This window comes from Cryptomeria japonica, chromosome 11 (genome assembly GCF_030272615.1).
Source record: "Cryptomeria japonica chromosome 11, Sugi_1.0, whole genome shotgun sequence".
NCBI classification, from domain to species: Eukaryota; Viridiplantae; Streptophyta; class Pinopsida; order Cupressales; family Cupressaceae; genus Cryptomeria; species Cryptomeria japonica.
This window is the reverse complement of record NC_081415.1, coordinates 335,337,936-335,351,159: the sequence shown is the minus strand read 5'-3', so window position 1 is coordinate 335,351,159 and position 13,224 is coordinate 335,337,936. Positions and strand designations below refer to the sequence as shown.

Genomic DNA, 13,224 nt, shown 5'->3' with positions numbered 1-13,224 from the left:
TAAGAGATTTTTTGTCACTTACAAAATAACAGTAATAAAATCTATCTGCAACTTCACATCTAAAATGCTAAAGCAGATTCTTATTTGTTCTAAACAATCTAGTCATAGGACTTATCTTGTCCCTCTGGTGGGCTCTCTACTCTGTTATTCAAATAGGTCTTCAAACTTCTGTGCTCGGTAATCACTATGTAGCATCCCTATGTATACACTTGCCCGCATACATTGTTTATCAACAATTCCTTATTTATAAACAATTGCTAACCACTAAATCTCCTTGATCACATTTCCCATGATCAATCTTAGCCATCAGATCTTGAAACTTGACTAGGTTTAATGTATCCTTTCAATCTGAAAATGTTTTACCTTACCTCGGGACTTGCATATGGTTATTGTGGTTCAATCTGCGCAGTAGATCTTCCTGCCAATTTTCCTTTGCCATAGATCCTTAACAAACTTCATACACAACATACCAATCATTTATACATCTCCAGCTAATCATTATTATTCATTAAATAATGCTTTTATCCATCCCATGTGCACTATCATAACTCGGTTGCAACTCGGTAACTACTAAACTTTACTCGGTAGACATTTTGCCTTCATTAACCGATATCGATAACCTTAGGGTTTACCAACTAGGTTCCTTAGGGTTTACCGACTAGGTTCCTTGCTCAGTTGCATAGTATAGTATTAACCTTACAATCAACAACATATGTAGGATATCAAAACAATCTAAACATCATGATCTCATCATTGTCTAACTCGGTAATAGTTGCCCATTGAATAACTTATTCCTCCCTTTATTCATCACATTCTTTATGTGTCTTTTACCAACATCTTAATTCTCTTCTAATCAATCTTCTCAAGATATGGCAACATCATATTGAATCAGATAATTAATTTCTTGACATCAATGACAAAATAATGTTATAAAGATAGTTATCATCCTTCTTTAGTTATATCAATAATCTTCAACAACCTTCTCAATATCCTTATTGAATATCAACAATCTTTCTTACTGTAATGCCAACAAGGTTGAGGTTGGGTTAGTGGATAACCAATGGATAAAGCCTTTACCCAAGGGGTAAACTCTTGTGCAAGGGTTAATAGGATAACTAGGGTCAAAGCCATGAGTGCTTGATCAGACCTTTGGGTTAGCTGAGGGTTAATTTAGAGAGAAAGCCTCTAACCATGAGGGGAGGTTGAATTAACCATTAATGGTTAGGAACACTTTGGGGACAAATTTGTAAGAGTCATTCCAAATTTGGGGAACTCAAAAAGTTAGCTTGTTGAAGGAAATAAAGTCTTAAATGCATTTAGAAGACTTTCTTCCAAATTTGAGAAGTGACCTCCTCAAATTTAGGGAAAGGACATGATTAGGAGTTGATTAGGTTAATTAAAAGGGTTTAGAAGAATATAGAAGGCTCTAGAAGAGGTTTAGGAGGCAAGTGGGAGATGTAGGAAAATGCAAGTGGATGAGGGAAAATAGGATTTAATTAAAAAAAAATTGACTTATTTCAATTGTTGGTTGCAACTTGCATTTGTAGGATTTTCAAGTGGGGGGATTTAAAAAATAAATTTAGATATATTTAAATGCAAAAGGGGTTTTAATTAAATGTAATTATAATTAAAATGGCTAGAGGGGGGATTTTAATTAAATGGCTATGAGGGAGATTTCAATTAAATGGCTAGGATAGAAGAAGGATATTAATCAAATCTAATAGGCTAATTTAGAGAAATAGGGATACTAATTAAGTCTTAATTTAATTAATTGGAAGAAATAGGGATAATTAAATGAATAAAGTTCACTTAATTTGTTCTGCAACTTTTAGGTGTCTACATTTTGCCCCTCTTTGAGTTAACATGTGACCACATGTTGATTCAAAGAAAATCGCTTGATATGTTGTCAACATTTTATCGATATGATGTTGTGTGCCAAAGTTGTCGATGTGATTCTCTGGATATGAAAAGTTGATTTTGATATGAAGTGCTGATGTGATTTTGTCGATATGAAGCTAATATGAGACTGATATGGAGATTCGATATGATAATGTTGTCATCAAAATTGTCGATATGATGCCCCAGATATGAAGAATTGATTTGATATGAAAAGTTGATTTGAGACTGATGTCGATATCAGACTGATATGAAATTAATATCGAGATTCAATATGATGCCCCAGATATGAAGAATTGATTTGATATGAAAAGTCAATATGAAGCTGGTGTCGATATGAGACTGATATGAAATTGATGTCGAGATTCGATATGATAATGTATGCCAAAAATGTGGTATCAACCTGCAATAGAGAAGAACACTTCAAACACACACATGAAACATTGCATTAGAGTTAGGAATAAAAACAAAACAAGTTGAATAAATCTAAACTCTTGAAAATCGTTCCATGCTCCTCTATCTCTAAAGATCTCTAAGATTCAAGGTGGCCCTCACTTGGAAGAGCACTTGATCCTCAAGATGACAACCTAGAGAATGAGATTTAAATGTATGATTCTAAGCTCTAAATGGAATGCAACTAAGATCTTAGTGATGATTTAAATAAATATTGATTTATTTAAATGGGAGAGCGATTTTAATTAAATTTGAAAAAGGAAATTTAATTAAATAAAAATGATTTAGTTAATTAAAAGCTAGAATTCGGCTAAATGATTTAAATTAAATAAATCAAATAATTTAATTAATTAATAGAGGAAGGGGTGAATTAATTAAATATTAATTTATTTAACAAAAGAATTGTTAGTGAATTAATTAAATATTAAATATTTATTTAATTTAGAAGTCATTTTTATGTGTCTACAATTACAAAATTTAGAAGACAAACAAAATAAAATTAATATTTTTTCTTCTTGATTCTATATAAAGACCTATATTATCAGAGTATTGTTTTTTAATCACTAACATCATCTATATCACTATTATTATGAAATAATTTACTTTATTTTTACTGAATTGGAAATCCTTAAATAATGAAATATGTTTTGCATTAAGGTTATTTAGTAATCCAATCTATAAATGATGTAGAGTAAGTATACATTATAAAATTTCATAGGTAGTATATTTGTAGATTCCTTGATGGGACTTAGCACATCTTTGAGTAATAAGGTTTTGTCATCCAGAAAATAATTACTTTAGCACATATTAAATTTGCTTACAATAGGTATATCACAAATAATAATACTCTTATTAATTAATTAAATTGAAAAATGGAGCGAAGGAGGAGGAGACTAGGGCTTCGACTGAGGGAGTTTCAAAATTTTTAGGGTTACCAAGGGTTTCGATCTCAGGAAGATGGTTTCCAGGATCGAAGATTTGCAGATCAGGGACCACTACAGAAATTTACACAGTCTCAATCTGAAAAGCAACCTTGGAAAAACCCAAAAGAGGCTTGGGAGGATTAGGATAGGTTTTTTCATTCTCATGCGCACTAGGGGGAGGGAGTTGCAAACAGAAACCCTAAATATTCAAGAAATGAGGGAATCAGAAACAAAGGGCAAGGCAGAATAGAGTATGGACCGAAAAAAATATGGCAGCACTGTCAAGAGAAAGAATGGCATCCAAAAAGGAGTGCACAGAAGAAGAGGAAGTCCCCAGATTGAAAAGAAAGTAGGCGAACAAAGAAAATATCAATGATAATAGATAACAAAAGCTGGAATGACTTGGTACCCTTTTTCCAGGAGAGGGGACTATTTGTTAAATGTTTTGAGGAATGGCTAGTGGTGGGAAAGATGAAGAGCTGGTGCACTGAAACCTAGAAATGGAAAATCAAACTCAAAACCCTTCCAAATGGGTTTTTCTTGGTAATAACAGATGATAATAAGGATAAGCAGGAAATCTTAAATAATGGCCCTTTTTTCATGGGCGGAAGGGGATTGTACATTAGGGATTGGGAGCCTAATTTCAATCCAGTACTAGCTCCGATTGAAATGGTACTTGTCTGGCTTAGACTATATAATCTACCCAAAGAATACTGGAATGAGGAGTTCTTTCAAACTTTAGGTAACAAATTGGGTTTCTTCATCAGAGTGGATGAGGTGATTGAGTCCAAAGACTTTAGCATGTATGCAAGAATATGTATTGGATGGAAACCACACTTCCCACTTCTAGAACAAGTGGAGATCATCACAAACATAGGACAGTGGCTCCAAAAAATAGAAATGGAAGAGTCTAACGAAATATGCCAACATTGTAAAAGAGAAGGACATTCAGAGGACACATGCCTAATAGGCCCTAAAGGGAAAGCGGTGGAGACAATGATAGAAGATGAGGTGACCTTCTTTGCAAGAAAGGATAACTCATGCAAGGAGATGAGATCCAATGAGGATGAGAACCAAGCCATGCAGAACCTTGTAGGGCAGGGGGAGGCTTCGAAGGCTCCCATCATCACTGACCTAGAAGCGGAAGAGAATGTATCAGGAGATGCTATTATCGATAAAAATAGGGAGGAAGCAGGCTAGGTGGAAGAAGCGATTACAAGAGTCAAGAGAGCAATAAATATTCTGGATGAGGTTAACTCCAGGGCCTCCCCTCTTGTGGAAGTAGGAATCAATGTGCAGCTGATTCAGCTTTCGAAGAAGGAAATTGGCTCGAGATCGGATAAAGAGGAAGACAAAAATAATAGAGAGCCAGATGGAATTAAGGAGGATGATTAATGGGGTTGGATGGATGAGGAAGAGATTATGGAGATAAGAACTATAGAGCAATCAGAACTGTCATGTACCAAGGTATGAATAGGAGAAAAGAGATTGAGAGGCAGAAAGTCAAACCAATTCAAGATTGCAATGGCTGGTAGTGCAAAAGGCCAATGTAAATTGACAGTAGGGAAGGGGGTCACCCTTCCTGAAGGATAATGAAAATCATAACCTGGAATGTCAAGGGCTGTAATGCCCTTGATAAATGTCGATTGATCAAACGAGGGTTGGATCAATTACGGCCAGATGTAGTTCTTTTACAAGAAACAAAGATGGATAAAGTGGAAGCAAAGACTCTTATGGGAACTTGGAAGCAGTGGTCGGGGGTCTTTGTGGATTCGGAGGGCACATCGGGAGGGCTGGGTATCCTTTGGAATTCAAATATTCAAAAGGTGGAGGAAGTTATGGTCTCCAATATGTGGCAGGTATGTAAGTTCCACTCTTATCCTCTAAATGTTGACTTCACAATAATCAATGTTTATGGACCGTCAAAATCTACGCTGCAAATTTTTTTTTGGAGAACCCAGTCCTCCCTCATTTGGGATCTGGAGGGGGATCTTCTGATCATCGAGGATGACTTCAATGCTATTTTGGAACTGAGTGATAAACTGGGGGGCAAGGGTGAAATTCCTGCGAACCTAGCACATTTTCAAAATTTTGTGACAGAAAATGGTCTCAGGGAAATCAAGTCCAAGGAAGGCCAGTATACATGGTCAAATCAAAGGATCTCAGGACAACATGTTTCAGAGAAGCTGGACTGATTTTTCCTAGGTGGGCCTTGGGTGAAAAGCAATCTCCTCTTTGCCTCAAATGTCCATCCAATGATTGCCTCTGACCACTTACCTATGGAGCTATCTATAACCTTTGATGGTCCCCCCATCAGATACCCCTTTAAATTTGAAAAAATGTGGTTGAGGGATCAAAGTCTGAGGGAGTTAATCAATGGTTGGTGGTTAGGGGCTCCAGAGGTGTGTGGAACTAAGGCCTTTGTTTTTGTTAAGAAGCTACAGTTCATTAAGTCAAAAATTAAAGAATGGAATCAGGTGAAGTTTGGTAACATTTTTGCTAACAAAAGGGATTTGGAAGATAGATTAGCAAGCTTGCAAGAAGATATAATTCAAAAAGGGATGACATCAGAGAAATTTTGGTAGGAACAAGAACTTAAAGGACAATATAGCGAAGTGTTAGCTCAAGAGGAGATTTATTGGAATTAAAAATTGAGAGAGTGCTGGCTTAAGGAAGGGGACAAAAATACAAATAAATTTCACAACTCGGTTAAAGCAAAAAGATCCAGGAACAAAATCACGACCATTCTCAATAGTGAGAATGTTGTTTTAGATAAAGTGGAAGATATCAATAAAGAGGAGGTGGATTTCTTTCTATCTTTATTATCCAAGGATAATGAATCCAATTTGGAGCAGCAGCAAGAAGGACTGAATGTTATCCCGAAGTTGATAACAGCTACGCAGAATCAGGCACTGATGAAACCAATTCAAGTTGAGGAGGTTAGAAATGTAGTTTTTAGTATGGAAGGGGATAAAGCACTGGGGCCGGAAGGTTTCCCAGCTTTTTTCTCTCAAACTTTCTGGGAGGTGGTAGGATTTGAGGTGTGGGAAGTAGTGGAGGAATCTCAAAGTAGGGCGAGTGTGGCAAAAGAGCTTAACTGCACACTCGTTGCCCTTATTCCTAAGGTGAGCACCCCGCTAATTTTAGTGAATTTTGACCAATCTCTTTATGCAACACCATTTACAAAGTCATTACTAAAGTGATGACAAATAGATTAAAACCCATTTTAAACCTGATTATCTCAGAAGAATAGAGTGGCTTTGTTCCAGGCAGGTCAATTATGGAAGGTATAATTATTGCGCATGAGGCAATTCACACTGTCCACCAAGCGAAGGTAGATCAAATGATGATTAAATTAGATATTAGAAAAACTTATGACATGGTGGATAGGGAGTTTCTTATCCAGGTATTGCAGAGGTTTGGCTTCTCCAAAGAATGGGCTAGTTGGATTAGGGCTTTCATCGGGGGGGTGTGGACTTCGATTTTGGTCAATGGTAGCCCTCAAGGCGTTTTTCAAACCACACAGGGTCTTAGACAAGGGGACCCTTTATCGCCTTTCCTATTCATTATTCTAGTAGAAGTACTGGGAAGATTAATTTGATCACAGCAACAGCGAGGGAGATGGAAAGGCATCAAAATTGTGGAAGGGATGGACCCAGTGACTCATCAGCAATTTGTAGATTATACTCTACTGTGTGGACAGTCCTCACTTCATGAGGCCAAAGTGATGAGAAAGACATTAGATGTTTTTTGCAAAGCAAGTGGCTAGCAAGTTAATTGGACTGAACTGGAAGTTTTTTTCTTTAATACAAAGATAGACAGATAGCAAGTAATCTCAAATATATTAGGGGTCAGAAGGGGAAACCTTCCTAGAAAATTTCTTGGTACCCGCCTTTTTGGAGGGAGGAACAACTCGAACCTGTGGAATAACCTCATTGATGCTTGTGCAAACCACTTGGAAGGTTGGAAGAGAAAATGGCTTTCATTATCAGGGCGGATCATGCTGCTTAAAGTGGTACTTTCTGCTCTTCCCATATTCTCCATGACAACCCTCAAGATCCTGGAGAAAGTGATAAATTCTATTAACAGGGGAATGAGAAAATTTATGTGGAATGGCAAAGAGGTAAATGACAAAATTCCTTTGGTTGTGTGGGATAAAGTTTGTCAAGATAAACAGGTAGGGGGAGTAGGACTAAGGAATTGGAAGCTTTTAAATGAAGCTATGGGGGCAAAAGTGCTTTGGTAGATCTATACTAAGCCAGACCAGAAATGGGTTCAAATTCTAAAGCATAAGTATCTAGACCAGATGAGCAGGGAACGAATATTCACAATTTCAATTTTACCCAAAGGATCAGCCTTTTGGAATTTTATTACCTCCTACAGACATGTTATCACTGAACATCTTACCTAGGAAATAGGTAATGGGACAATGGCCAATTTTTGGATAGATTCATGGGAAGGGAGACCAGCTCTTTCAGATAGACAAGACATTGAGAACATTAAACAGGTGACTAAAAATCAATGGGGAGAGAAGGTAGGAGACTTTCTATTGAAAAGGAGAATTCAAGGGGTTGATGTTTGTGAATGGAAAGAGGTAGAAAATCTTCCATTATGAGAAAATCAGAAGGATATTCTAAAGAGGATTTTGCAGAAGTACACCCCTATGCTATCTACAAAGGAGGACACTATGAGATGATGCAGCTTAAAATTGGGACAGTATTCAGTAAAGATTGGTTACAAAATTCTCATCAACATGGAGGAAAAAAAGGAGTGGACCCTAAAGCTGATGTGGAGTGCCCCAATTCTTCCAAAAGTAGGAGTCTTTACATGGCTTGCTCTGAAAAAGTGCATCTTAACAGGAGATAGATTGTGCAGACTAGGGTTCGTGGGCCCTTTCAGATGTGTAATGTGTAAGAAGGCAGAGGAATCCTTGGATCACTTGCTCTTACAATGTGAGGAAGCACAAATGGTATGGAATTTCCTGTTAGGGAAGTTAGGTTGGCAAACTCCTCTACCTAATAAAGTTACTAAACTTTTCTCTAGCCAAAATATACCAAGTTGCAAATCAGTCTTTTCTAGTGTATGGTTAGTGGTGCCATCTCTAGTGGTATGGGAGATTTGGAAGGAAAGGAACTGAAGAATTTTCCAAGGGAAAGAGGAATCACCGACGAGTTTGTTATCAAGAGTTGAAAGAGCAATAACAGAATCAGTGTCAGCGGTAGCTAGAAATCATAATCTAGCAAAATAACCTTATACTAGTGAAGACATTGCAATCCAAGCAAATTGGCTGCTTGTGAACTGCCAACCCATTAATGGGTCCCGAAGGGCTAATCCCCTTTCAGAATCAGCAAAAGAAGAGGCTAAATGGGAACCGCCTACTAAGGACTGGATTAAAATAAACTTTGATGGGCCTTCTAGGGGAAACCCAGGAATCGCAGGAGTGGGAGTAGTCGCAAGAAATGATAAAGGGGTTATCCTATTCAAGGGGGCTTGATGACTTCAGAATGGTACAAATAATGAAGCTGAAGCATAGGCGACACTAATGGCCGCAGAATTGGCCATAAACATGAAAGTACCAAAAGTGCACCTGGAAGGGGATTCCCAAGTGGTGATCAACGCAATAGTGAAGGGTACCATGACCATTTCGAGAGCTTCATGACCGTTTCGAGGAGGGGTGAGCGGTTCAGTTCCTAGCTAGCCTCGAAGGTGACCCAGACTTTGGGAACCTGGACTGCATTCTGAAGATGAAGACTGAAGCAGCCAAAGGGAAAGCTTTGGCAGAGATTGCAGATGAGGAGGTGAAGAAGTCAAACCAGAGTGATTCGGACTGAGCGATCACAGTGCCAAAAATCTATTTTTTTGTTTTATGCTTATATGGTTTTTAAAAAAACAATATTTCTGGATGACTGTAATATTTTGTGCATGACTGCACAACACTGTTTTTACTTCTATTTTCGGTTGAAACTCTGCACAGTAGGTTTGAACTGAAATTTTGGGCTGATGTTGAAATTTGAAAGGCCCTGGTTGAATGTAGCTATTTTTGAAAATCAATATAACAAAATTACCGATCAAAAAAAAAATAATACTCTTATTTTGGAAAACATGGATAATCTTTCTTTTCTTAATGTACCAAGATTAAATAGATCAAAAAATAAGAACCCATAAAGCACTTAATTGTAAATCAATTAATTTTTTTTTCATAATTATATAATTACTATATCTAATTTACATTTATTAAATATTACAAAATTTATAATCAACAAATTAATTAATTTAATAAATCCTTTAATTAAATAAATTTAAAAAAAAAAGAAAAAATAGATTAAAAAAGCTTTTTTAGATGTTAATTTATTAAATATATAAATATTAACTCTAAAAATAAGATCCTAAACATATTCTACCCTAAAGTTTTTTATATTTTTCTATTAAGGATAAGTGAAATCTTATGCTCCATGTAAGCCCCTCCCTCATTTCCTTCTAGTCCATTTTTAATTAAAGAAAATATATTTGTTGAATTGGGATTTGCAAACTCTCAAGAAAATACATATGGAAGGCCTAACACCAAATTATTTGTTAGTGTCCTCCTGACCTATGTTGAAATGGGATCTTCTGAAAGAAGGTGTAGGCATGTACCAAAGCCTCACGGTAGGGAGATTATTTTTTTTGTCAGATATTATAGTTGGAAGTGCCTTGGTAGACATACAAATAAAGGCAGGATTATAATCAACACGCATAAATTGTTCTGACAAAATGCTTCAATGAGATGTCATCTAATGGAGTGCAATGATTCGAAGATCTGCAAAAAATGGATTTGATGAAAAGGCTTTAGAAAATCTCAAACAATTTCAGTTGGTGACTAACTACAAGGTCCAGCCCCCACAACCTTGAGCCTACATCCTCCCTACTTGTGCCTAATGAGGCATTGGGAGCATTAGCATTACAACAATTTTGATGGACACATGCAAAAAGCGTGGATGCAAAGACTAGGCAGGCGAACTATCAGAGATTGCCTAAAAGGAAAAATGTGTTTAGAAATTCCATGATTGCATGATATACACAAAATATATTATTTTTGGGTTGAAAATGCTCTAGAATTTATCTAGAAAATGTCATTCCTCATTAATTTTGGCATGTGATGTTGAAGTCTCACTATTGTTAACTCAAAGTTATTGTCATGCTCCATTCTATTAATTACCATGAAGCATGCATAGACTGTTAGATAGTTCAAATAACTAGAAGACAACTAAGAGGGGGGGTGAATGAGTTGTCACAGATTGCCAAAACATTTAGCAATTAAAACTTCAATATCGGAACCCAAAATATTAATACTGGAATGCTTAAACCAAATACCGGAATATTAGTTAAACCAATTATATAGGAGTTGAGAAAATACAACACCACAGGAGCCTGAAGATCTTCTGCAAGCCGAATAACCTGTTACAAGGAGAAGCAATGAAGCAAAATCTAAAGAACATACAAAACACAGAGAATATGCTCAAAAAGAGAGAGCTCAATATTCACAAAAATATGTAATATGATTCTTACAATGAAAAGAAAGAACTCAACCTTTAATAGGTCAAAAAACCCTAAAAAGGGAAAACCTAGGTTTGCACATAATAATTAATTATATGTACCTAAAGTTAGCTTAAGTGTAAAAGAGATAAAGGGAACTTAAATAATTAAACAAATAATGTTTAATTAATCAAGTAAATACCCGAATACTCTAACACCCCCCCTTAAGCTAGACATAGGGAGAAGCTAAAACCTAGAACAGCTACTGAAAGCAATAAAGATGGGTCCCGACAATAAGGCCTGATCAGGTACCCAAATACAATGAAATCTCTATGAAATGGAGACAAAGGAGAAAACCCAGTGGGAAAAAAATCCTCTCCAAAAAGAGATAAAAGAACACCACTGAAGCATGAAGAACATGCAAACTCTGTCGAAGAATAACTGCTGATCTGAAGAACATCCACTGAACTAGAACATGACCAGGTAGAGAAGACTGTAATCTACATGAGTGCCCTCAAATGATACTACTCGAATCAGGAGGGAAACAAGGAAAAACAACTAAAATCGAAGATATAGATGGCATGAGAAACCAAAGCCTGAAGAGTTGATCAATTGAACCACGGAAGCATTAGAACCAACAGGATAAACCTCCCCATAATGTGGAAGTGGGAGAGGGACAGGAACACTGAAAAGGATAGCCAAAAACAACTGCATGACAAAGAACCAAGAACATCAAAGGTGCTAAGACACATCATCATGACGTGAATGTTGTGGAAGGAACACTCACTTGACAAAGGAAGATGGCAAACAAAGGCAAACATCAACCCCCTCATGGCACTTGATCAGCAGTGCATGTACAATGAGACACAAGATATGCAAGATTCCAAGTAAACAATGCATGATGTCACTTTATCTCAGTGTGTTTGCATAATTACAAGCTACAATGATAAGAAGATTGGAAATAGAAACGAGAATCAAAATAGAGACACCCTACTCAGAAAAGAGATCCCAGGACCTGAAACAACCATGATATCCACCAGAGTGCTGAAAAGAAAAAAATTGAATAAAATATGCATGGAGCAGAATCTAAAAAAAAACTCATATTTCTGGAAAGTACATAGAACACGCTTTCCAAAAATATAAAGTTTTCAAAAAATGAAGGTCGGATGCTCATTCTACGTCTCCCAGAGGGCAAAAAAGAGACCTCACTTTGACTGCAAAAAAATATAGTCAAACAAAAAAATTGGAAAAAATTACCAACACCATGAGGTCGGCCTTGGAACCAGCTTTCCGATGCCTATTCATTCATCAAAATCCGACTCTGTATGCCCAAGATAGGGCCAAAAAACCAAACCCCCCCTGAAAAAGCCAAAAAAGGGGGTCTGGTTGTTTGTTGGTGGTCCGGTGGCCAGGGAGCGAAGCTCCAGTGGTGCACCGGTGGCGGTCGGGCGAAGATCCGGTTGCTAGGCGGTGGCCGGGTGGTGGCCCGGTGGCAGAGCGGTGGCCGACCGGAAAAAAGGGCCGGGGAGCCGAAGCGGCGGTCGGGGACTGAGCGACGGCTGAGGACTGAACAGCGGGGGCCAGGGCGGAGCATGGCTGGGGAGAGGAGTTGCGGGCGACGGCCAAAGGAACAAGCAACAGCCGGCAGGGAGAAGCTGTGGGCGGCGACTGGAGGAACAAGTAGCGGTCGGCGGGGAGCATGCAACGGCCGGCAGGAGCGGACAGCGGGGACCGAAAAAGAACGCTGGAAAGGGCCACAGAGGCCGGACTAACAGGTCTGACAGGCCTATCAGTCCAGTACCCTGCGGTACCCCCAAACCCCAAAAAAAATCTTTCCTAAAAAAAATTTCCTCTTTTTTTTTTTCACTTTTTTTTTTTCAAAATTTTTTTTTAAAAGCAAATTTCGGCCTGCATGCCGTAAAAAGGCAAATTTTTTATTTTTTTGAAATTTTTCTCTCGATCTATGTGCCAAGGTTGTACAGCCTAGATCTGAGAAAAAAAATGCTCCCTGATGCTTAGGGGTCAAAAATGGACAAATTTTATATGACTATAGGGGTTTTTGGGTTTTCTGAGCACAATGGTGAGGTCCGTTTAGGCCCAAAGTGCTCAGAAAAAAAAACCTTAACCCTAAGCACACAAAAAATGCCTGAAACCCCAGATCTACTTCAAATGCAAAATTTTCAAAAAATAGGAATAGGTAGCTGTAGATCTAAGCTCTGATACCATATAGGAGTTGAGAAAATACAACACCATAGGAGCCTGAAGATCTTCTGCAAGCCGAATAACCTGTTACAAGGAGAAGCAATGAAGCAAAATCTGAAGAACATACAAAACACAGAGAATATGCTCAAAAAGAGAGAGCTCAATATTCACAAAAATATGTAATATGATTCTTACAATGAAAAGAAAGAACTCAACCTTTAATAGGTCAAAAAACCCT

The 13,224-nt window shown here is 37.5% G+C and overlaps 1 protein-coding gene across 1 annotated transcript; it reads left to right on the top strand.

The window, feature by feature from the left end:
- The first annotated feature begins 4,864 nt into the window (after positions 1-4,864).
- LOC131860202 (uncharacterized) lies at positions 4,865-5,467 on the top strand. The gene has a single exon (XM_059214580.1). It carries the CDS (start codon positions 4,865-4,867, stop codon positions 5,465-5,467), a length of 603 nt encoding a protein of 200 aa, XP_059070563.1.
- Positions 5,468-13,224: the final 7,757 nt, after the last annotated feature.

What these genes read in the sequence shown, in the direction of transcription:
- LOC131860202 (XM_059214580.1), top strand. Translation starts at nt 4,865, where the DNA reads ATGAAAATCATAACCTGGAATGTCAAGGGCTGTAATGCCCTTGATAAA.